Source organism: Phaseolus vulgaris, chromosome 1 (genome assembly GCF_000499845.2).
Source record: "Phaseolus vulgaris cultivar G19833 chromosome 1, P. vulgaris v2.0, whole genome shotgun sequence".
NCBI lineage: Eukaryota > Viridiplantae > Streptophyta > Magnoliopsida > Fabales > Fabaceae > Phaseolus > Phaseolus vulgaris.
The window spans coordinates 45,255,441-45,278,642 of record NC_023759.2 but is presented as its reverse complement, the minus strand read 5'-3'; the positions used below and the strand labels follow the sequence as shown (position 1 = coordinate 45,278,642).

General features: G+C 28.0%; 2 protein-coding genes across 3 annotated transcripts; both read right to left on the bottom strand.

Moving 5' to 3' along the window:
- Positions 1-217: 217 nt before the first annotated feature.
- On the bottom strand, positions 218-4,377 carry LOC137814613 (ubiquitin-conjugating enzyme E2 variant 1D). Of its 2 annotated transcripts, none has more exons than XM_068617433.1 (5): positions 4,253-4,377; positions 4,065-4,140; positions 2,560-2,699; positions 1,803-1,928; positions 218-594 (listed from the first exon to the last, which is right to left on the bottom strand). In XM_068617433.1, exons 2-5 carry the CDS (start codon positions 4,096-4,098, stop codon positions 454-456), a joined length of 441 nt encoding a protein of 146 aa, XP_068473534.1. In that variant the 5' UTR covers positions 4,099-4,140; positions 4,253-4,377; the 3' UTR covers positions 218-453. The 2 variants fall into 2 exon arrangements, with proteins under 2 accessions (XP_068473534.1, XP_068473533.1); XM_068617432.1 differs by having other exon boundaries at positions 4,065-4,142; positions 4,257-4,371.
- A 13,102-nt stretch (positions 4,378-17,479) lies between these two features.
- On the bottom strand, positions 17,480-18,942 carry LOC137814612 (protein GL2-INTERACTING REPRESSOR 1-like). The gene is made up of 2 exons (XM_068617431.1): positions 18,417-18,942; positions 17,480-18,281 (listed from the first exon to the last, which is right to left on the bottom strand). The coding sequence occupies exons 1-2, from the start codon at positions 18,527-18,529 to the stop codon at positions 17,936-17,938; spliced, it is 459 nt and encodes a 152-aa protein (XP_068473532.1). The 5' UTR covers positions 18,530-18,942; the 3' UTR covers positions 17,480-17,935.
- Between the last annotated feature and the right edge of the window lie 4,260 nt (positions 18,943-23,202).

The following is a 23,202-nucleotide window of genomic DNA, read 5'->3' as shown; positions in this document are numbered from 1 at the left end:
GAGATAAACTTAGCTCCCAATCAATACTAAAATTGGATCCCAAATCCACGAATAGAATCACGTTGACATTGAAAATTATGGAACACATCAAGTACCAATTGAAGACAATGCTTACACCCAAATAACATTTGCCACATTTTTAATATAGCTTCCCACTAAATTTAAAGCCAGAAAGCAAGTGAATAGAAAAGAAGAAGATCAAAATGGGAAGCATTAATTAGGAAATACTACTTTAAGAGTTGCTTTCAATATTTAGCATCAATAAGAGAGTTCAACATAGTCGACAATGTATGAATGTAAGGCAACAAAACAACTCTTAAGCTACAGAGGTAAAGATTAAGCTCATTTGGGCATCCCCTATATGTTCTTGAACATAGAAGGATCCAGAGTATTACATAATATATATTGCACACTGCAAGTGCAATATGACTAATACTGGTATGATCTTGGACACTAATAGCAAGTACCTTCAGGAGGCTGGATAAGCTTACGGTTATGTGAAGCTGCCATTTCCTTCTTCAGTTGGGTCAATATATCTTCCATGGTAAACTTTCGTTGCCAATTTGAAAGAAGACCAAATTTCTTTGATTCAACCTGTTTCAATAGCAAATCCATAAATCTTAGTTAGGTAATTTATCAAGTTTGCAAAATGGACTAATGATAGGTTGAAGGGTGAAAACATAGATGCGTGTTGGTAAACTAGTTCCTGGATAGAAAGGGAGGCCTGATAAAATGCATAGTTACAAGAAAAAAATAATCTAGAGAAAAATAAAGAAGGGGGTTCCAAATGCCAAAGCACTCAAATCTTGCAGTCTTTCCGAATCTCTAAAACCCTTGCTCCTTTCTCCCCTGACAATAAACTGTGTCCCTTATTTCTTTTTGGGTATATGACCCAATCGCATTCCACGGCCATCCAAATTCAACACTTGCTTACTCTTTCAAAGTTCCAAATTTCCAGTACATTTGAAACAAGGATGTATTGACCAAGTTTTATGTTATTCTAAGAAAAATAGGATGGTAATGGTATGTAGTTGAAACAACCCTGTATTTTTTTCATCAAGGCATGGTGAAATCAATAATATGAGAAATGATAGCGGGATATTCTTCAATACATCTTTTTTTAACACAATACTTTTTATTTGTTGGAAATGACAAAATTTTGTAGTTCATGTCTTGTTTAACATACCTCTTTAGTTTTTCAAATTTTTAACCAATCAGAGTGTATTAGAAAGAATGTGTTAGAAATTGTTTTCCTAGCACTCTTCTACGTATATTTCCTTCTTAGAACCCAAATCACTCTCCTAGAATTTATGTTTGAACCTAACTCAAACCCAAAATCGCTCGTAGGGTCATATATACCATTTGAGTCATATCTCCAACCCCACATTTTTCACATCAATAACTAGACAATTAGAGTTTACAAGACATTTATAGATGGTTCAATCATAACATGATAACATATGTCCCAATAGATCATTATATCCAACAACAACTATTACGTTAAATTCTAGTACTATCTAAGAATTTGAGTTTGAACCTAACTTGTCTTCAAAGTTAGCTCATGGAGTAAGGTTACCCCCACTTATTTTCATTATTTTGGCTACATTCTAATCAATGTGAGATTTTTTATACACTCTTGAATACATTTCTCTAATGTACATCTCATATTTATTCCCAACATCAATTAAGAAATCAAGTCAAAAATACTTTAGTTAGATTTGTGTATACTCTTTCTCTCCCAGACCAACACCTATTGCATTAAAACATGTAAAAAACAGCATGTGAAAAACTATGAATTGTACCACTCCAGTTTCATGATTAACACAAGTCATATTGATCCGTGAATGAAACCGAACACTTGGAGGCTTTTCTGGGTAATCTTTATCACAAAACAACTTCAATTGATAAATTCTCCCTTCATGTACAGTCTGGTAGAAAAAACAGAAAAAAACACAATTACTGAACCAGCAAATAGCCTATTATTTACACAGTAAATAAAAATAAATTACATTATTTGGAAAAATGATAATATAACTCAATTCCCTGGTTCAAGGGTAGAGCGATTCATACTTCAGATTTCTTAAAAATTAAGCAAAGAAGCTACATTAATCAGGTCAAATAAAGATTCAGTAGACTATTAGAAGAGCAGAATAGAAAGCCAAAAACGTTACAATTAAAACCATCAGATAAATTCAGCAGCATAATAACATTTCCAAAAATAATTTTAAAAGTTGTTGATATTATTCCCAGTATAATGATAAAGTACATATGTATAAATATAAGGAACTTTGTACTGTTATATGACTAGTAACGTGAACACTATACTAGTATACACATATTGAGACACAAAAATGTGTTTAAGGACTAGTAACATGGTCAATTTGTATTACCCGAAAAGTAAGAAGTTCATTTTAGAATGGATTACTTCCACTATTGAAATGGTTCTAATAAATTTAAATCAATTGCTACATGAAAATTCCCTAGTTCGAATAGAATTTAGCTCATTGAACTAGCACATATTTGTAAAACAAATCAAGCTGGTGATAGATAAATATTTACATTATAGGGGCCAATAATAGTGCCAGTCCAAGAGCGCATGTAAATATCATCACCATCATCCATTCCATAGCTAACTGTGCCATCTCCAATTCCCTTTTCTCCCTTTTCAAGTTCCTCCAGCAATCTGAAGTTCCTTGGAACTACATTAAGGTACAAACCTTTTAGATACACACTCATATTGGCATTGTATATTCTAAAAGTGCAAAAAATAGTGTTATAACTTATATATAATCCTTTCACCAAATATTAGTCACGATGTTAGGAGTTAGGACAGAATGAAAAAACAGTCAGCAATTGTCAGAGTTGTTACTTAAAAGGAGTTAATTTTATATAAATAGGAGAATAAGGGACGAGGGTCATTTTGTTAGGTATCAAATGTAAACAGTAGCATTAACTTTGTGTGGAAGGGGAAACCCTTAAAGAAAAGATTTCTCTCTATAGTTCTGCTTAATTCATTAAATTAATAAAATATTTATTTTCTTCTTCCCCATATCAATTATAGGTTCAAAACACAACTTTATAGTCATGAACACAAGGACCAGAGCCAGTGAAAATGTTCCATATTTCTTTATCCAGCTGATGGCATGGCAAATTTCTTTGTTCACAGGGCATCTTCCTTCATGCAGGAGCAGGACAAAAGAATATAGCAAATAATTGGCTTATAACTTCACAAATTTAAGATAATTTATCTAATGTTGTGGTTTCTATTTACAAGGAGTTTGTTATGTCTGATTGATGATACCACTTAAAGAGTTATAGTGTCATATTTGTAAGTCCCTAAGATTACTAATGGAATTGGGTTGGGAGTAAGTATCAAAAAATACATTTTGAGAATGGTTTCAAGTAAGTTGCACTCTAGGAAGTTATGCTTAGGAATCTGGTAATTACTATTCAATTTTCCTAAGAGATGTGATAATAAAAGGTCCTAGCCTACATTTCAAAAGCTAAAACCAAGTTTTGAATGTTCGAATTTTACTAGAATATTAAACCTACAATTATAAAAAAGATTCTGTCTTCTTTCATGTTATCATATACAAATGTTTGTTATCTAATTATCGTGAACACGCTTCAATAAATTGAGGAATAATAGAGGACTGGCTAAAACAGAAAAAAAAAAAAGTGACTATAGAGCCAGCTCACCTGGGCTTTCTTATAAAGTAAGCAGAAGAAATGAGGTATGAATTTCAAAAGAAGCGTAGAATGATAAACACGAGTGCTAACAAGGAAAATTGATTCAAATTATAATTAGGGTATCCAAAAAAACAATATTTACAAGAAATTCCCCATTCCAGACAGCAGTATGGATTGAAAACCCCACCCTGTTTCCATCAACAAAAAAATTAACCACAATAAAAATGAAACAAACATGCAATTTTCAAGTTCATCAAGGGCGACAAGTCAAGGCAACAAGTAACTAATAGAAGCATGCATATTCATGAAAAGAAAATCAGTTATAGAAAAATGAAAAATAAAAAAAGAAGAGAAAGATGATATATGAAACTAACCCACGACACTGGATCCTGCAGAGCCAAGCGTCATGGATGAACAATTGTTGTGGATCTGATCAAAGTATCGAAATGTCTGAGGAAAGGGGGAATCGGCGTAAGCAAAAATTGAAGGCAAATTTCGGAATAATAATGAAGAAAAAGAAGCGGACACAACAACGATGTGGTCGAATGGGGAAAGGTAATACCTCACAATTACACCACGCGTATTCTCAGTCCACGCTTCTCCTGTCACGACCAAACGAACTGTTACATAAGATCTTCTCGCGTTTAAGATAAAAATACCTAATTTCCTAATTTTAATTACCACTTTAACCGTAATTAAAATATCCTTGTACTTTTAAGCTAATATTAATGAATTTAGGACAACAAAATTAAGATAAAAATGTAATTATACAAAAACAATAGACTGTAGATAGTCCTTTCGTATTTTAATTTCTTAGACATCAAATTTAGTTTGCATGTAATTAATACTTTCTGATTTGAATAGTTAGAAAGATAAATTGTATTTGTAAAAGATTTTTCATGTTAGTTTATAAAAAAACATAAATTAATTTCAGACTAGACTTATATCTATTTTAATTACGGGAAATTAAAACAGGTGTAATTTAATATTTTATTTTAATTTAACTTTTAAGAGATTATGTATTGTAAATTTTCTTTTAATTAAATGACTTAAATTATTAAGACGTGAACTTTAAGTCTAACACAATCTTAATCTTACTTATGTATTGTGAAATATTTTTATTTTTAATTGATGTGAAATTTCCAATACATTTTCTTCACATTGAGACCGTCAACTCGCGTGACACTATATATTTATGAGTAATCCAATAACGGATGAAACTAATAAACTCTCGTTATGATAAACTTTAGATGATTTTGTTATCATATAAAAAATAGTAACATAACTCAATCTTATAAAACTGTCTTATAAGATGAAGTTTTCATCACTTATATATTATGAAATATTTTTATTTTGAATTTTATGAGATTTTCAACCTAAAGAAATGAATGAGTTACTTAATTAGTTGAAAATTATTTTAGGTTCGTAAGTTATTCCAAATTCAAAGTACTGTTTTATTCTATTAAAATCAACTCACATAAAAGAATAAAATAATGGACATTTATATAATAATTTTATATATTAAGAGAAATGCAAATCATCATTTGCTACTACATGAGTTATAAGTTAAGGAGATAATATGTGTGAATATATATATATATATATATATATATATATATATAATGAAATTGTTGATAAAGTATGAGATAGTAATTTTTTAGTGAAGTAATCATATTATTAATTGAGTATAGTCTGTATCTTCTGACTTTTGTCAATAACTGAAGTTCTTATTGTTTACGTAGGTGTAATAAGTAATAGAAGGTACTCATTTAGAATAGGTAGCAAGGTGATGGTGAAAACTAGTTTATGAGATTATTGATCAAAGTAAGTATATTATTCTTTATTAATGATTCTATCTCTTTTCTTCTTCTCTTTCTGTAGTTTATCTTATTCATCTTGTATAACTATTAAAATATCAGATTTAACTATATGTGACTTGAAAAAAAAAAAATTACAGGCTGGTCTACAGTCCAGTTTACAGGCCTGTGATGCAGACATGAGCCCAAATATAAGAAGCTAATATATATAATATAATTTTATATTTTGAATTTTGGAATTCAAAATAAATTTTCAAACCCAGAAAATACTTTTTAAATTATAAAATTTAGAATACAAAGTATTTCATTTTAGAATTAAAAATATATAATAAGTAAACTATTGAGTCCGTAAAAAAATATATGTTGAAATGTTAGAAACATAAAACATAAAGAAGTTGTTTTACCCAATACGAGTACTTTTTTTTTTAATTTTATACTTTACATATATAATTTTATTTTTTTTAAAGTACAGCATATATCTTATTGTACTTGTGGTCCAATATTAATTGGTCAGAATGAATTAGTGACTGATAGTATTGATCCACTTTGTCATTTTTAATTTTATCATATTTTTTTATTAAAATAATATTTTGATTATATTATTTTGCATAATTATTATATTTTTAGTATTGTATGATAGTATTATTAATCTTACACCACTCATTCTAACGTGAACTGACATGTTGCCGGAAAATTAAATTCCATTAATAATGATTTGGCTCATTTCATTAATTGCCAATCTTAAACAATGGATAGAAACAAGTTAAGCAGAAAAAAAATGCTATTAGAAAATCCTTTTCATTCAAACACTGACAAATTATTTCTTGCTCATCATAAATAGGTCTTAAAGTTTTTTACAAGAATCTTTTTTAATTATTCTGTTCATTAATTATTTGTTGACTAAATTATCATTAATAATCTTAGTACATAAAGAGTGAAAACTTTTAATAGTTTTTATCTCTCTCATTAATATTGAATTAATTGAAATTTTAAGTTTTAAAAAATAATATTACAAACAAGCATACTATTTTTAATTAGATAAACTTATTAGTTATAACTTTCGACAGAATTTATACCTATATATACTATATATATAAAGACATTATATAAAGAAGATTTTATATTATAACCGTATTTTTTAGTGTAATAATTTGTTTTTAATTTTATCTTTATTTAAATTTTATTAATATAATTAAGTATGATGTCATTTCATATGAATTACTTAAAAAATAAAATTATTTTTTAATTTTTTAAATTAATATTAATGTACAATTTTTATATGACTTCACACTCTTCCCTTAGTTCCTTATTTTAAGGCAACAACACGAAGAAAAAAAGAGCATATTCTCACATATTTCTACATCAAATCTCATATATAAAATAAAATAATCCTCCATTTTTAATCACTCTCTATACTCCATTTTTTGTTTTTCAATTTCGATTCACCCAAAATTATTTCTGTATATATGTTAAATTTTTATCCTCATGAAAATTGAGTAAACAAATAAAATGTGGATACACAATACGCAGTTGCGCCTGTGTTTCCATTAGTTAGTTATAAAAAGCTTGCATTTAAAGAGAGAAAGGGTGTATTAGTCATTTACATTTACAAAATAAACTGTTAATTGTAACGACGTAACTTTTATGAAGAAAGAAAAAACACAGAAGCCATATAACCCTTTTCCCTATGCCATTTATTTTTTCTTCCTTATCTCCATTTCTCTCTCTCCAATTCTCTTATCTTCCTCCCTTTTAATTTTCTCTCCCAATCTTCATCTATTTTAGAATCTGATCGTACCACGCTGTAACTGAGGAGTTAAGGAACATTTCTACCCGATCAAATTTTCAAACAGAGTAAGTTCATTTTTACTCTAAATATCATTTGTTCTCTGTTTTTCCTTATGATTTAGTCATCAATTTTGGTGGGGTCACTTGAGAAGTTTAATCCTCTCAACTTATTTTATTATATACTGAATTTTTGTTTTGTTTGGATAACTTGCATTAGGCCCGTAAATCTTGAAGTTTATCCAGATTGTGGGGAATAAAATTATAGAAGTTGCTTGGAAAACAAGTAATTGAGATAAGAGAAGCTAAACTTAATTTTTAATAACACCCTAGGATAAAAGATCTGAATGCGGAAGGGACGTGGTCCCAATATTATTTTCTCTTGCAGAGGTGTTATTTGTTTATATATTGTGTGTTTGTTTATATATTATTTAAACTTTATAAATACTATACTTTGATAGTTTGAGAGTTAAATATTGTTTTTAACGTTGGAAAAGTTCTGGAATGATATGAATTTTTAAATGTTATGGGATTGAATGATATGTATTATATACGAATGATGTAAATAGTATGAAATTGATGTCATACATTTGGGATAATGTATGAGTTGTTGTTTGATGGTACGTTAAGTATGAAAAGCCTATGTTTAACGGAGATCCTCTGGCTTCACTAATGATCTAAGTCATGTAGACTAAGATATTAGGTGGTGAGAAGCTAAGAGGGAGTTCATACACACTGGGTCCCACTGTAGACACTCGGTATTGGATGTTTGAACTTACCCTGATCCTTTCTATTGGATTCTTTGGATCAGGTGTTAGTCTATGGTAGGGGCATACTTAATGAGTCTTCCGGAAGATGAAGTGGGATTGAAATGAAATCCAATGATTGTCATTGAAAATAGATCCATGTGTGGTCTATATGAATGATGAAATTGATATTGAAATTTTACATGATAACATTTATAGAAATGTTTATAAATGATTTATTTGGTTGGTTCTTTTTGCAAGAATTAGATATGATATGTAATTTCTTTTCACTAACTTACCCTTGCTTTTCTTGTTGTGTTTGAACTGCGATGATTGTACTACGTACACGAGCAGATGATATTACAGGTGTCGAAGGGTCTGAAGAGCTTTAGGGTGTTGACTTTAAAACTTATGTTACAAATATTTGTATTTTTATATGTCCTAATCATGTATTAAGAATGTTTTGAAAAACTCTAATTTTGTAAAGAAAAATGTTTTATATTTTATGCTTGAAATGTAAAATCCATAATTTTTTCTATTATGATACAAATTTTTTTCTAAAACACGTGTAGTTTTTTTAGCAAAAATAATATTATTGGAATCATAACATTATTTATTAATAGCATTTTTTTTCTTTTTAAATTATAAGATAATTATATTTACTAGTGGAAAGAATAAGATATTGTAATTGCGTATTTCTTAATTTTAATGAATCAAAAGTTGAAAAAGTAAAAAATAAAATATAAAAAAATAATAAATTGATCAATCAAATTTTTTATTTTATTTTATTATTTTTTCTATTTTAATAAAACATTTCCCATAAAAATTGCGTTAGGTCCTTAAAATAAGGACTTATAAAAGAATGGAAGGTTAATTATATGTAAAAAGTGACTCTCAATGTTAATTTAAAAAAGAATTTTAATTTTAAATAATTCATATAAAATGATGAAATAATCCTTTTTATATATTAAAATGAAATATATTAATTAAAGTAAAATTAATTTTTTTTATCCAAAACAATATTACGAGAAGAAGTTTTATATATATATATATATATATATATATATATATATATATAAAAGACTCAAACTTCTAAATTTAAATAACTTTATGTTAAAATAGTCTAGGACATTTTTTTTCTAAAAAAAACTTTATTTATACATTTCAGTTAATTTGTAAAAAACTTAAAAATATCATGCAACAAATTTTTTACAAATTTATTTATATATAAAGGAATTTTAAATTATAAAAAATTATTACATTTTTTTAGGTGAGAAAGAATTTTCAAACATGAATCTTGTTATTGCATAAACATGAACTTGGCTCTACACGTGTTTTACTTGTACGACAAAATTTCCTTTCAATGAATTGAAAAAGATAATTCACTAAAACCTCAAATTTTCCATTCTCTCCCATCTCATTCCTTCTCGTGTGTCAAAATGTTCGTTGTTTCCAAGTTGACGAGAACATAAAAAATTAATTTTCATTGAAATATTCGTATAAAATGGGTGTTAATTGCTTCGGGACTTATATAGATAGCACATGCTTGTGGACTCTGTTCACACACAATTACAGTTTAAACAACAAAATTCAATACATTTCATTCATAGATATAGTTTAAATATTTAAATATGTTGTTAGAAATTTTACTCTTAATTATATATGTGGAAAAGATAGTTAGGAAAAAAAATTCTAACAATCTTTACACTTTAAGAAATTGTAAAATAATAGTTTTAAATTATCTATTGAGGGCTTTTTCATAAAACGATGATGTGGTTGATGGACACATTGAAGAAAAAATAAGCTAAAGCTCCAAAAAAATCTACATGAACTTTAAAAAGAAAAAAACATTACTAGATATTTTGTAATAATCTAAAAAATTTATTATTTTTTTTAAATGTTGTTCACTAAAAATTCGTAACTTATCCGCACTCAAAATACTCTATTGTTATTAATTATTTTTGTTCTTATATGGATTTGAAGTAATTTTATCTATTTTTAATCTCTATCTTAATATGATGTAATATGTAGTTAGATCGTAGTATCGCTATGAGATTTTTATAAAAGATTATTTCATTGAGTCGGTTTTTGAATATTTAAAGAATTTTAATTATATCGGATGAATCAGTTATTTGATATTGGTGATTGATCGTGTCAAAATATACTTTAAGACACTTAATAAATGACAACAATAGTTATGGAGGGTTCTTTGTGAGTCATAATCATGTCCTGCTTAATGAGGTTGACATGTCCTAAAAATCAGTCAAATTAACTTAAAGATATTGGATATATTCTCCGACTATGAATATACCAATATATATTCCTTTAAATCAGGGATCAAGTTGCATATCAGGTAACAACTGATATTTATTCGGCCATCACAACAAGGGTTCATTACAAAACACTATGAATAAACCCTTTACATAGGTGTAAGGTTTTTAAATCAATTTATCACCACACTCTTAATACAATGTACTTACTTTGTCGTTGAACTACATTTTTTCAGGTCAACCTCGACCGAACACCAATAATTGAAGGAGAAGATTTAAAATAAAGAACGAGAAATCAGCCGGAACGTCAGCAATTGTATAACCAATTTTAGGTACTATCTAGACCCTATCAATATATACATTAATAAAAGTGTGTTTTCCTTTAATCGTAGTTAATCTATTTACAAAATTATATTGAACTTCTATGTCAATACACCTAAATTAGTACAAAAATTATTATTAATCTTATTATTAATTTGACACTACGATTTAATCTTTAATTATCGTAAGAAAATCTTACTCAATTTACTATATCATGACCCATATGTATTTAGTTATCCTGCCGAAATCGGTCACACTGTCCTTATGACATAAACTTTCTTGACCGAGTGATAGTACAATTTCAAGATACCATTTTATCATTTTTTTTCTTTATGTCAATACAATAAAAAAACAAATACACGTGAAGTCAAATTCAGCACACTAAAGTTTTTTTTTTATTGTTTTAAAAAAATAAAGGTATTAACTTCATAATTACATTCAAAACTTCGTAAAAGAAGCCTATAGAGTATTGAAAGAGTATTAAAGTTGGGTGGGGGGGGATTTTAATTTACATTATTTGTGTGGTAAAAAATTGTTATTGCATAATAAAAAAGTGTGGAGTGTTCTACTTATTTTTTAAATATATTTATTTCTCACATACTACGATGATTTATGGGTAGTTTAAAAAAAGAGTGTATATTATAATCTCTAAATTGTAGTATTCTAAACTTAGAGTGGAAGGTAGATGGGAAGAATATGAAAGCTAAACATGTTATCTAAGATAAAGTTCCTTGTAAGTGGGAATTGTATTCCAACTAGAGTGGGACTAAGGAGTAAATGAGTGGATTGATAATTTGTTTGCCCACTATGCAAAAATGGACCAGAGAATATTTTTTATATATTATGTGGTTGTGTTTTTAGTCATTTGTGTTAAGATAAATTTTATATGTAAAATGTTATTAAGAATCTTTTAACTCAGTGATCAAGATAAAACATGTGATTTTATGCGTACATGGAGTATTTGGTCTAAGTTAAATTCATTCTTAGGAAGGGAACAAGCTTTTTGTTTTTATCAAAGTTTATAAAAAAAAGTAACTATTAATGGGAAATTTGCAAAAGAGATTAAATCAAATGGTCTTTTTCTCATTTACTAGTATTATTTAAACTCCTTAATATCAATATTTAATAGATATTGACTCGGTCGTAGTAAAAGATGTGTACAAAAGGTCCTCTAACGCAAGTTAATATTTAGTGATTATAGATATTAAAGACTTTTAAATGCGTATTTTGATCTAAGTATGTTCAACTTAATTATAGGACTAGTTGAACCTAAAAAGTTTTTGGTTTGATAATATGAATATCAATATTAAATTTTTGTATTAATCTGATATATGATATCTAATTACATCTTAATGGTGATGTCACTTTTGACAATCAAGATGTATTCGGTCATGTGACGAGACTCCCTTATCATGGAGTGTGATCTAACACTTTTTGGTCGTACATATATTGTTTAGTAATTTGAGTTTGTTCCGATAAAATTAAATGTGACAATAATGTTTCTGTAAAAAAAATCAAAATAAAATTGGTTGAGGTATGTATTAGTGTGATAACTCGTACTAATTTATTTGTGAAAAATGAGGTATGTATTAGTGTGATAACTCGTACCAATTTATTTGTGAAAATGTTGAGGTAACAAATGGATAATATGGTGTCACATATTGGAGTCATGAGTTTACTTACTACTTTGGCATAAATAATATGTCTTGGTTAATAAGTATTTTTTTAATTAGATTGCAAACTAGTGGTTGATAATGTTGGCTTTCTAATGCATATTTTTTCTTAGTGTGGTATGATCTTCAGTAAATTTAAAGTTCACCATCATTATTATTATTCCCCAACTTCCAAGCTATAGTGTTAAGCTTGTTACGAGGCAAGCGAATATGGTAGTTCATGTGTTAGCAAGGGTTGTCATCAATTATGCTGACTCCATGGCACTGCAATTGTATTGCTTATTGGATTCATAATAAAATTATATAATTTGACTTTTCTAACAAAATTAACTATATTATCCTTTAAATTTTCAAAATTTTCTTCATGCTTAATTTTTTCAAACGTTCTTTTATTTTATTTATCTCTTGTGTATGAAACAAGATTTTGTTGTTAAATTCATATCTATCATTCATGTAATCTTGCATGTGACACTTTATTTTGATGATCTTTTCAAGCATTTGTAATAATACAAATTCTAAGGGATCATGCAGAGAAAGTAAAAGGTGGAAGATATCTTTAAAAATGAAAATGTATTAATATTTAAAGGAAGTTAATAACTATTAAATGTTTCATTAAACATTATAGACATTTTCTAATTCTATCAGGGATAATGACACTTTTTAAAAAAAACACATTCAAGAAATTCTAATGCAGAGGAAAAATAACTTTTAATGGACACAAAAACTAAAGCATGGTAATGTCAAAAGAACTAAGTAATTATATTCACATTCCAAAGTAAAGAAAACATAAATATATTAGATAAATTTAATTTCATATTTTAAAATAAATAAATTTAGTATATTTCACTAAAAGAAAAAATATAAAGTGAAAATAATGAAAACCTCTTTAATTGTTTACAAGTTTTCTCCGTCCATCTCAGTACCATTCGTGTTTGATTTGATTTATTGTGGTTCATAAAACCACTTTCTCTATAACAATATTACTACAATAATCTAAACCATTTAAAAATAAATATTAGATATTTATATTTATTAGGAATCTAAATATAAATATAAATCTTAAATGAAGAAATTTGAACCTCATTACATCAAGATTTTGGATTAAATGTGATATTAATATTTTGAGTTAAATATTTTTCTAAAAAAATAAGAAAATAATTTTCTTCCTCACAAGTAAACTTGCAAGTTTTACATTAATCGAGTTGAATCAAGGTTGTAAATTATTTTCCTAAAACATACTAATGTCGATTACATCTGTAATTATCTAAGTGAAAGTTAAAAGCATTAACAAAACAATTTTAAAAGAAAAAAAATGAGTTGATAAGATATAAAAAAAAACATGACAATTTTCAAATAGTTGATGTGAAGTGGAAGAATATATATACACACTGGGCAATAAATATGTTTTATATCTTAATAATTTACACCATTGATTTTTATTTTATTTTCATTTTCACAAAGACCTACACCATTGATTTACTTTACTTAACTTGGGTTAATTTTTTTTAATCAACAATAAAAAAAACAAATATAAATGAGAGTATGAGATACTCCAATTAATTTACAACAAACGTCAATCTAAAAGAGATGAAGGTATCAAAAAGGAAAATGATTTTTTGACACCTCATGCTCCACCTTACATCCCACATCTTTTCCTAAAATGTGATATTTTCCTAAAACATATTAATATTTTGATCATTTTAATTTTAAAAAATATTTTAACATTTTACATTTTGCCTATATTTTTATTAAGGAGATTTTTTCATTTTTTTTATTACAAATATTTGTTCACAATCAAAATCAATTTTTTCCATATACAACATAACATATCTATAAAAAAATTGACAACAATTTTAAACCATAGCCATCATCATATAAAACATGATGACTTCAAAACAAGCATGATGCTTCTTTTCAACTATATTAAATATATCAATCAGGTCCACCGTTGAAAAATTATTCTATTTCTATGGTTCCAAATTTTTCAAATAATAATTATCCACATATATTTTCATATACTAATTATCCATACAGTTTAGGTCGATAAGCCCACTTACTTTAAAATATAAGTTAAAATATCATTATAGATACTAACCATACTCATAAAAGAGATTAATTAATCAAAGATAAAGATAAAATAATAATAATTAACCTATAATAAGAATATACATATTTTTTTATATTATTTTAAATTAGATTTATTTTATATACTCTGCATAATTTAACTCTAATTTCAATTTAATTTTAATATTATTTTCTTGCTCAATAAAATATTGTGTGAAATATACTTATTATGAAGTTATGCCTTGTTTTTGTTCTCACAAAATAATATCACACATTTATTAAAATCAAGTAACATGTAGTTGGTTTTTATTTAGGTTGCATGTTAGTAATTATGGCGAAAAGAGAGAGACTTGTTTAGAGTTGTAGTTAATTTGGAAAACAGAACTCTAAATTATAAATATACATAACTAAGCTTAATTTGCTTTACTTAACATGTGTGTTATGAATGAACTTGATACTTAGCACCAACATGTCATATGATGGGTGATTAACCTTGGTTTTAAAAAATGTGATTAAGAATTTATCTTTAAATAGAAGTTAGTACCTTGGTTCAAATTAGATTTATGATCAACATAAATATTAGGAAGATCCACTTATAATCTTCCTTTACTCTCTCTCTCTCTCTCTTATTTTTTTATTTTAGAAGACGAAATTTGATTGCACGCGAGTAATGCATAGATATCCATTGTTATGATGACAAAAAATAAGGATAAATATAATTATTAATTCATTACTTTGTTCCATATGTGATGCAATGCAAGACACTAAGATGTGGATGGTGTTGACAAGTAGCAAAAGGATAAGTGGTAATTGCAATAAATGTTGGATCATACATCGATAACCAAAGTTATTGCTATAATAATAATAATACCAATAATAAAAGATAAAACAATAATAATAATAAACATACTAATAATATATAATAGTAATAATGATAATGATAAACAAATTCAAGTTTACTTCAATTTAAAATAAATATTAAATTCAAAATCAATTCGCATATGAAAAACCATGTAAATATTCATCTAATATTATATCAAGAAATATTTAAGTTTAATTTTTATTTATTAATATAAATACGCACGGAAATGTCAAGTGTTTAACTGTGGAAAATCACTGCTAACTAGGAGTGTTAGAATAAACTAAAAATATACAGTTATTTGAATTGAACTAAACCATATTTATTAAAAACTAAAATAAACTCACTTTTAGATAAATTTTTAAACACTGGACTGCTAAAAATATTTTAGTGCAAGAGTTAAAGCATTATCGGAGTTGAAAATTTGATCATTTACATAATAATCCTGTAAATATTGTTTGTAAAAAATTGTTTCAGTGTTAGAAATGCATCTCGTTATATTAACAACTTGTGTGACAAATGACAACCCCTTTTATGTTTTTACGAACACAAGTTTATTTTTCAGTAATGGTTTGTTAGCTTTGATTTATATATCATTTTATTAGATATGAAAAGTTGACAACTATACATTCCTAATAAATAAATTCATATATCAATTTTAGTTGAAAGAAATAGAATGATAAATTTTTTTAATGTCTTTTGAGTGTAATAAAATACAACCTAGACAATTAAATTACTTTAATTTATGAAAAAAAAAAACAGTTCAATTAAAAATGAATAATGTAACTAATTAAACTAATTTTTTTATAAGGTAATATATATGTAATTGAAGCAAGAAATGACATGCACTGCACTAGTGCCTAACCTCTTTTCGGAACACTTCTTAGGCATTAAGATCATCGAATTCAGTCAAGGTTTTTGGCTTTAGTTTGTTCTTATCACACGATGTTTTCTTTTGATTTTTGATGTAGTTTTGTTACCATTTTTTTTCCTTCTTATATAATTTGATTTAAGGGCAACCCTAATAGTAATGTTTTCTGGGGTGAGTTTCAATGGAGTCTTAGGCCCCTCATCTTGATGACCATGTCCATGAGCTGTGTACCTTGTTCAACTTGCTCTTATTTTATTGATGACACACAATTAATTGTGCCATTTCCCACTACGTTCTCACCTGATTTAACCTATAAGTTTACATATTTAAGGGTGAATCATAATGATTCAGATTTTGAAGCTTTGAATCTAATGCTTATAAATTATGGATTAATGGTCTGTCACACCTTGAATGTCAATTTACTAACGAAGCTGACAAAAGGAGGGGCTTAGTTGGTACAATTATGGTGTCTGCGAATGGGAAAATAGATATAAACACAAAATGAAGGCAAAGTGCAGATAGTGTTGAAAGTGTTGAAGGAGGAGAAATAGAAAGATAAAGGAGGATGAAGAAGAAGGAGAAGAAGGTGTTTGATAAAATAGGTGGAAAAGAGAGAAAAAATAGAGCATTTATCATCTGACGTAATATCTCCCACATTATTCTCAACCGTCTCAATTACTCTTGCATTTATGTGATTTAAATGGCCTTAATAGAATGGCCTTTTTTTTTCAATGCTCGGAACTACCCAACCCACCTTCTACCATCCCTTGATTCACTCATCCTTCATCTCCTCCTAACCCACAACATAATTTTCTTATGCTACACGACATACGACTTTCACGCCATTGCTCTCATTATGCTCGTGGACACTTGAATTTTGTAACATGGAAGTTGGAACCATCTCTCCCTTTTTTTAATCAGGTCATTATCGCATGCAAAACTTTTCCATTCCATCGTGTCAGGGGATCTGAATTCTGAATCAAATTACACACCTCATTTTTCAGTCATCATATCCCCAATTGTTTTAACAAAATCTACAACAAAGTCAACTAGCCCATTGTGCTCACTCAGATTTTTCATTTTTCTCAAGCATGCTGAGTGGTTCACAACATCGCAGAGTGCAGTAGATGGAGCAGTTAACACCGGTTTGGTGGGCCTTAACTTTCAAACCATTTCAACTGTTAACACAAAGTACAGAAGATCTACATTCTGTCTTACAACTTTGCTTTTGTTGCGGCTATTTTTATTCACTTATTTTATTTTTATTTACCTTTTATGGTGGTTAACGTCAAGAGTAACAACAGCATGTGTGTGCCGTTGGATGAAACAGTAACATTAACATTAACATTAACATTAACATCGTGGATGCAGAGAAAAAGAGAGTGAAAGGAAAACCGAGGTTGGATTTCAACAAGCAAACTAAGAGGGCACCTGAGGTTATAAGCCCTCTTACACTTTCTTAACCGCTGCTAAAGAGCACCCAGCTCCTATATTATAGATACCTAACATTCCCGAATTGCCCAGTAACTTTCTTTCTATAGGTGATTCAAATAGTGCTATTCACGCTCCACTCTGTCTCTTTCTGTCTCTGCAAAAATATGCATCCCCTGCTTTGACAAAATTGTTGGGAGAGAGGGTAAAAGTGGAGCGCACATAGCACTACTCCTAGAAGGGGGAATAGTTAAAACAGTAAAAAAAGGTAAAAGGAGATTAATTCCTAAGCATTACTAGCTAATATAATATAATATAATAATATGTCCTACTATTAGGAACAGAGAAAAACAGGGCTAGGAACAGAAGAAAACAGAGCTAGGAACGGAGGATCCTAACTCTATTACTCTAACTCCTCCTTATGGTGGGGTTTTTGGTGTCGTGGAGGAAATCTAGCAAAACGGTGCTTTTGCATTTGGGGCACTTCGGATCATCTTCGGAGAGCATCACATACATGAGGCAGCGAGGGCAACCCACGAGAACCATGGAAGTGGCTTCAGGGCTGTTGGAGTAATTCTTCTCCTCTTGGTTCAGCTCCGACGACACGCACGAGCTCGGCGGTGAAGTCGGTGAAGCCGTGGCCGATCGTGTTGGCGACTCCAGTCTCCGGTCAACCCTCGGCGGGGACAGGTTGAGCTTCAAGTCAAGCTGTGGACCACTTCCGTTTCTGCGGCTCATGGCTTTCCTCTGTTTTCTGCAACCACAAAAAAGAAAGAAAAAAAAAAAGATACGTAACGAAGATAAATACAGGAAAGAAAGGGGAAAAGGGTGAATGAGAGAGTAGCAGGGAGAGGAAATTAGAATTGAAAGAGGAAGAAGAATGACTCACGTTAAGGTTGTTGGAGGAGGATGTTTTGGAAGGAGAAAAAGGGGTGGTGTGAAAGAGTGGCACCAGCAAAGTGTTGGTGATCTTTGTTGTTGCAAGAATGGGTGGAGGTTCATGGGCGTTTTATATAAGGAAAATGAAGGGAGTGATTTAAGGCTTAATTTAATTGAGAGAGAGAGGTGGAGGGGGGTAGGGTGTGTGTAGAGAGAGGAGAGAGAGAGAGAGGGAGAAAGAGAGAGAAAGAGAGAGCGATGGGATTGGATTGAATTGAATTGAAGTATTGGGTAGAAGGAGAGTGTAAATTGAGGCCAGGAAATGTATTAATTGTTTGGAAAAATCCCAAGAAGTATGCAGGAAGGGGAAATTTGGAGTAAATATTGCAATTACAAAGTGCAGAAGGAGGGCCTTTCTTCATTCATTGCTTGAGGAAGAGTCGGTGTTTTAAGTCTCCGAGCAACACAGCGCAAGAGAAATCCAACGGCTTTTAAAGCTAAACCCCTTATTTAAAAATCCAACCCCTCACCAACAAAATTTAATACCATCCATCTAGTAATAACCCAACCCATTTTTCTTTATTAAATCCTTCCAACGAAATTTAAATCAAGTGCCCCCATTTTAAATAAATATTACCAGTACCATTCAACAGTGCCCCGAGAAAAGGAAACCCAATTTAATGAAATGACAACCTTCAATGTTCTATGTTAAATCTTCAATGTTCAATCTTCACTGTTCAATGTTCCACCAACACATACTTCCCTTCCATTACGACACTTACCTCTTTCACCACCACCCCTTCATCTCAACATCATCCTCATCAATAAAATAAATTTAAAAATCTATTCTTTGTTAGAGGGTCCTTTTGTGGCGACGATGGTGTTCTGTTCTGGTCGAGAATTTTCTCATCCCGTGTTCTGAGTTTCTGAGGTGGTTTTCCTTGGACTAAGTATGTTGTTCTCTTCTCTCATCGTTTGGAAAGTACAATCCATGTCCATCGTCCAACAGACATTACAGGATCTCGTGGTGTTATTGTCACGGCACCATTGATTCTTCTGAAGACATTATTGTCACCATTAAAACAAAGTAAAGAATGCTTTCTGTCATGAACTTGATCGTGATTTGACAACGCAACGACAGAGCCGGGAAGAGACCTGTGGAACATTTACTCATCATATACTACCACTATACTTTCAACTTCATTTTTCACATTCTTTCTAAATTTTAATACTTAATACCACTGCTTTTAAATTTATATCACAACATCTATTTTCATTTTATACTAAATAATGAAATATATTTTAGTATCTACATTTTATAAGTTTTGTGGATCAAAATTTTATTTATTCAATTAAAATAGTTCACTCGTTCTAATTATTAGCCAGATCATTTACATGTATACTTCTAAATAACAATGCTTTCGAGTAACTGGATAGTGAGACTCAAAATCAAAGTGGTCCTCTATAGTATAGTTTATTTACACATGTCACTTCCAAATAAACTAATTTCTTTTAAATTTCATATATAATAACATTTTACGGCTCTCCTGAGAATAAAAAAACTTATTGAATGGGTTTTAATATTCACGTGGTTGATTGTGTTTGAATTGAAATACATAAAGAAGAAATAAAAATATATGAATGTCTCAAATTTGTATTTTTCTTTTCATCTATTTTTGATTTTTGATTTGACAATTAAAGTGTACTAAACAAAAGATTAAGATTGTAAACTTAAAAGGAGAAAGTATGAAAAGTTGCATGTGAAAAGATGTGATTATTGGAGCATTATTTTGAAAGAAAAGAAAGAATGCTAGGTCAAGGAAATGATGAAATGTGGTGAAGAAAGAAAATGATTTGTAAAAGGGCAGTATTATTTTCCATATGTAGAATTTTGTGGTCAACGTGGCATATATTCATGAAACATGCTTTAAATGATGCATTTCTACTTGCTATAAATAGACACTCCCATTCTTTAAAATTCAGCATCTCATCTATGACATATAGATAAGAAGAATATGGATCCACGATTCAACCATTTGACCAATGCTTCCTTCGTTACAATTCAAAAATCAGCAACACACTTATCACTTTCGGTGATATATCATATTTCTCTAATTATTTTACCAATCAACTATTTTTCAATATAAATTTGTTCCTCTATTTGTGCTTAAATCAACTTTTATTTTTGATAATTGTTTTTACGCAAAATGTAGGAGAAACTATCTTCAACTGGCTCTCCACTATCGTTCCATTACTTCACTTCTCTTTTGTTGACCTTTTTCTCAGCAATACGAAATATGCTGTGTACTTCTCAATATGACACACATAGGATTAGGATTGAGTTACGTGCAGAATCTTCCCAAACTTAAATCAATTCTAATTTTTAAATATTTATTAATTATTTAAATACTAAATTAATTCAATTATTATTTATATTAATTACTAATGGAACTAATAAATTCATTACTTTATCTACACTTTTTTTAATGACAATAAAAAATAATAAATGAGTGACTTTAGAAGTGATTCAACCCTTATACATAATGACAACTTTAACCACTTTCAATAGATATACTTCCATGTATGTCTATACAAAACATTCATAACTTAACTAAGAGAAAGTCACCTGATATACTAAACAAATATCTCATAAGATCATCATCATACAAACCATCGGGTCTATGCACCAATCAGAAAAGAAAAAAAACGCAGACGGTGACTTAGATGAAATCTAAACCAACACAAAAATCTCGAGTACATCTACGACTTTATCTTATTCATAATAGGTTTATTAATTAATTTTTTATAATAAACTCTATTTTATAATTTATCTTTAATTAATAATTAATATTTTTTTACCATATTTACATGTCATCGTTACAAAAAAGACATCATATTGATTGCTTGTTGGATGTGTTATCCTAGAACCAGTCTAATAACCTAGGAGTATTTTTAATATTTCAATTTTTACACATTTGGATAACTGTTTTTTACTTACATTTTTTGTTTTTATAATTTTTCATTTACTATTTGTTGTCATGTGATTCTTTTCATTAGATTTGACCAAAGAAAATGTAATGAAAGGTACCAAAATGAAACAAAAAGTTCAAGTGGATAAGATCGCTGGAAAATAACAAAAACATATATTTTAAAATGTTATGTAAGTCGTTATTTATTTATCAGTATGTTATTTAATGATTTATGTAGAGTACTTATTTATTTTTATATAGTTAAAATCTATAATAAATAAATGCTTTTAATAAAAATTGTATATAATTAGAACAAATAAATATATTTAAATATATAAATATTTTACATTTGTAATTAATAATTCAAATTGTAATGCAACATTATTTTAAATACTGATAATTCTTTAAAATATATTAAAATTAAATTTAGAGATGAAAATAAAATATGATAGAATTAAAGCAATAAATAATTAAAAACATCAAATATCACTAAAGAAAATCATTAAATAAAAACCAATTTTAGAGACAAAATAATTAGTTATTATTGACTAAATTAAATATTATTCTAGAGATTAAAACAATTATTGACATCTAAACTTCTATTATTAATAAAATTTTTAAATTAATTTTGAAATTGGTATCTAATTAATTAGTAAGGTTTTAACTATCAATTAATTTAGATTTTAAAGTTAATAGCTAAAATTCTGATAGCTAATTTAGAAACTAGTTTATAAATTTTATTAATAATAGAAACTACTTTAAATACCAATAATTTTATAATCTCTAAAATAAATTTAATTAATATAATAATTAACTATTACTTTTTCTAAAATTGATTTGTATTTAATGATTTTATTGTAGGATACAACTAATTTAATTATATAGTTGTGTAGAATTTTTTTTACTAATTGTGGAGAAAGTGAGAAATACACACTCTAAATGGAAAATAAAAATATTTAAATGGAGAGAGAGGAAAGAAAGTTAAATTCTTATACCAAACTTTATAGTTTAAAAACATAATCTTAAAAAAGTCTAATAAATCTTAATACATGTCACTACAAGAAAATCATAAAATAAAAATCAATATTTAGATATCAAAATAATTAGTTGCAATAGTAACTAAATTAGAAACCATTTTAGAAATTAGAAAAAAATTGGTTTCTAAATTATTTTATATTATTGTTAAATAGTCTCTAAATTGGTATCTAATTAGCAATCAAGGTTTTAACTACCAATTATTTAGGATACAATATGACTCATGTTAATGGAAAAGTTTTATCTAAGATTAAAATTTTGTAAAATGAAGATGAAAGAAAAGAAAAAAAAAGAATAATAGCTGCAATTTGAAAATAAATAAATATATAATTTTTTATTGGACTTTTTTTATGTTATGATTTCACATTATTTTAAACTATAAATCTGCTGATCAAATTTGAAATATAGTTAAATTTATTATAATTTTAATTTAACCAGATAAAATATTAAATAAGCACAAATAAATTGTGTTAAAAAAGGAAGAAGAAAAATACCTAGATTAACAAAATACGAAGAAAATAAAGTGCATCAAAGTGTACAATGAAAAATCTCTACTCAAAATAAAAAATTCATTTTATGATATTCGTAAACTAATCACATAATTCTTGTTCTGACTTTCGTTTTTCCTTCGAACTAAAAAAATAAATAATTTATTTGGTTATTAGAGACCATAGTCAATCTAAAATATTAATGACTAACATAATATGTAGTACAAGCTCATCAAATATTGGAAATATATAAACTTTCTATATAATTAACTATATCAATAGAATGTAAATAAATACGATAGAC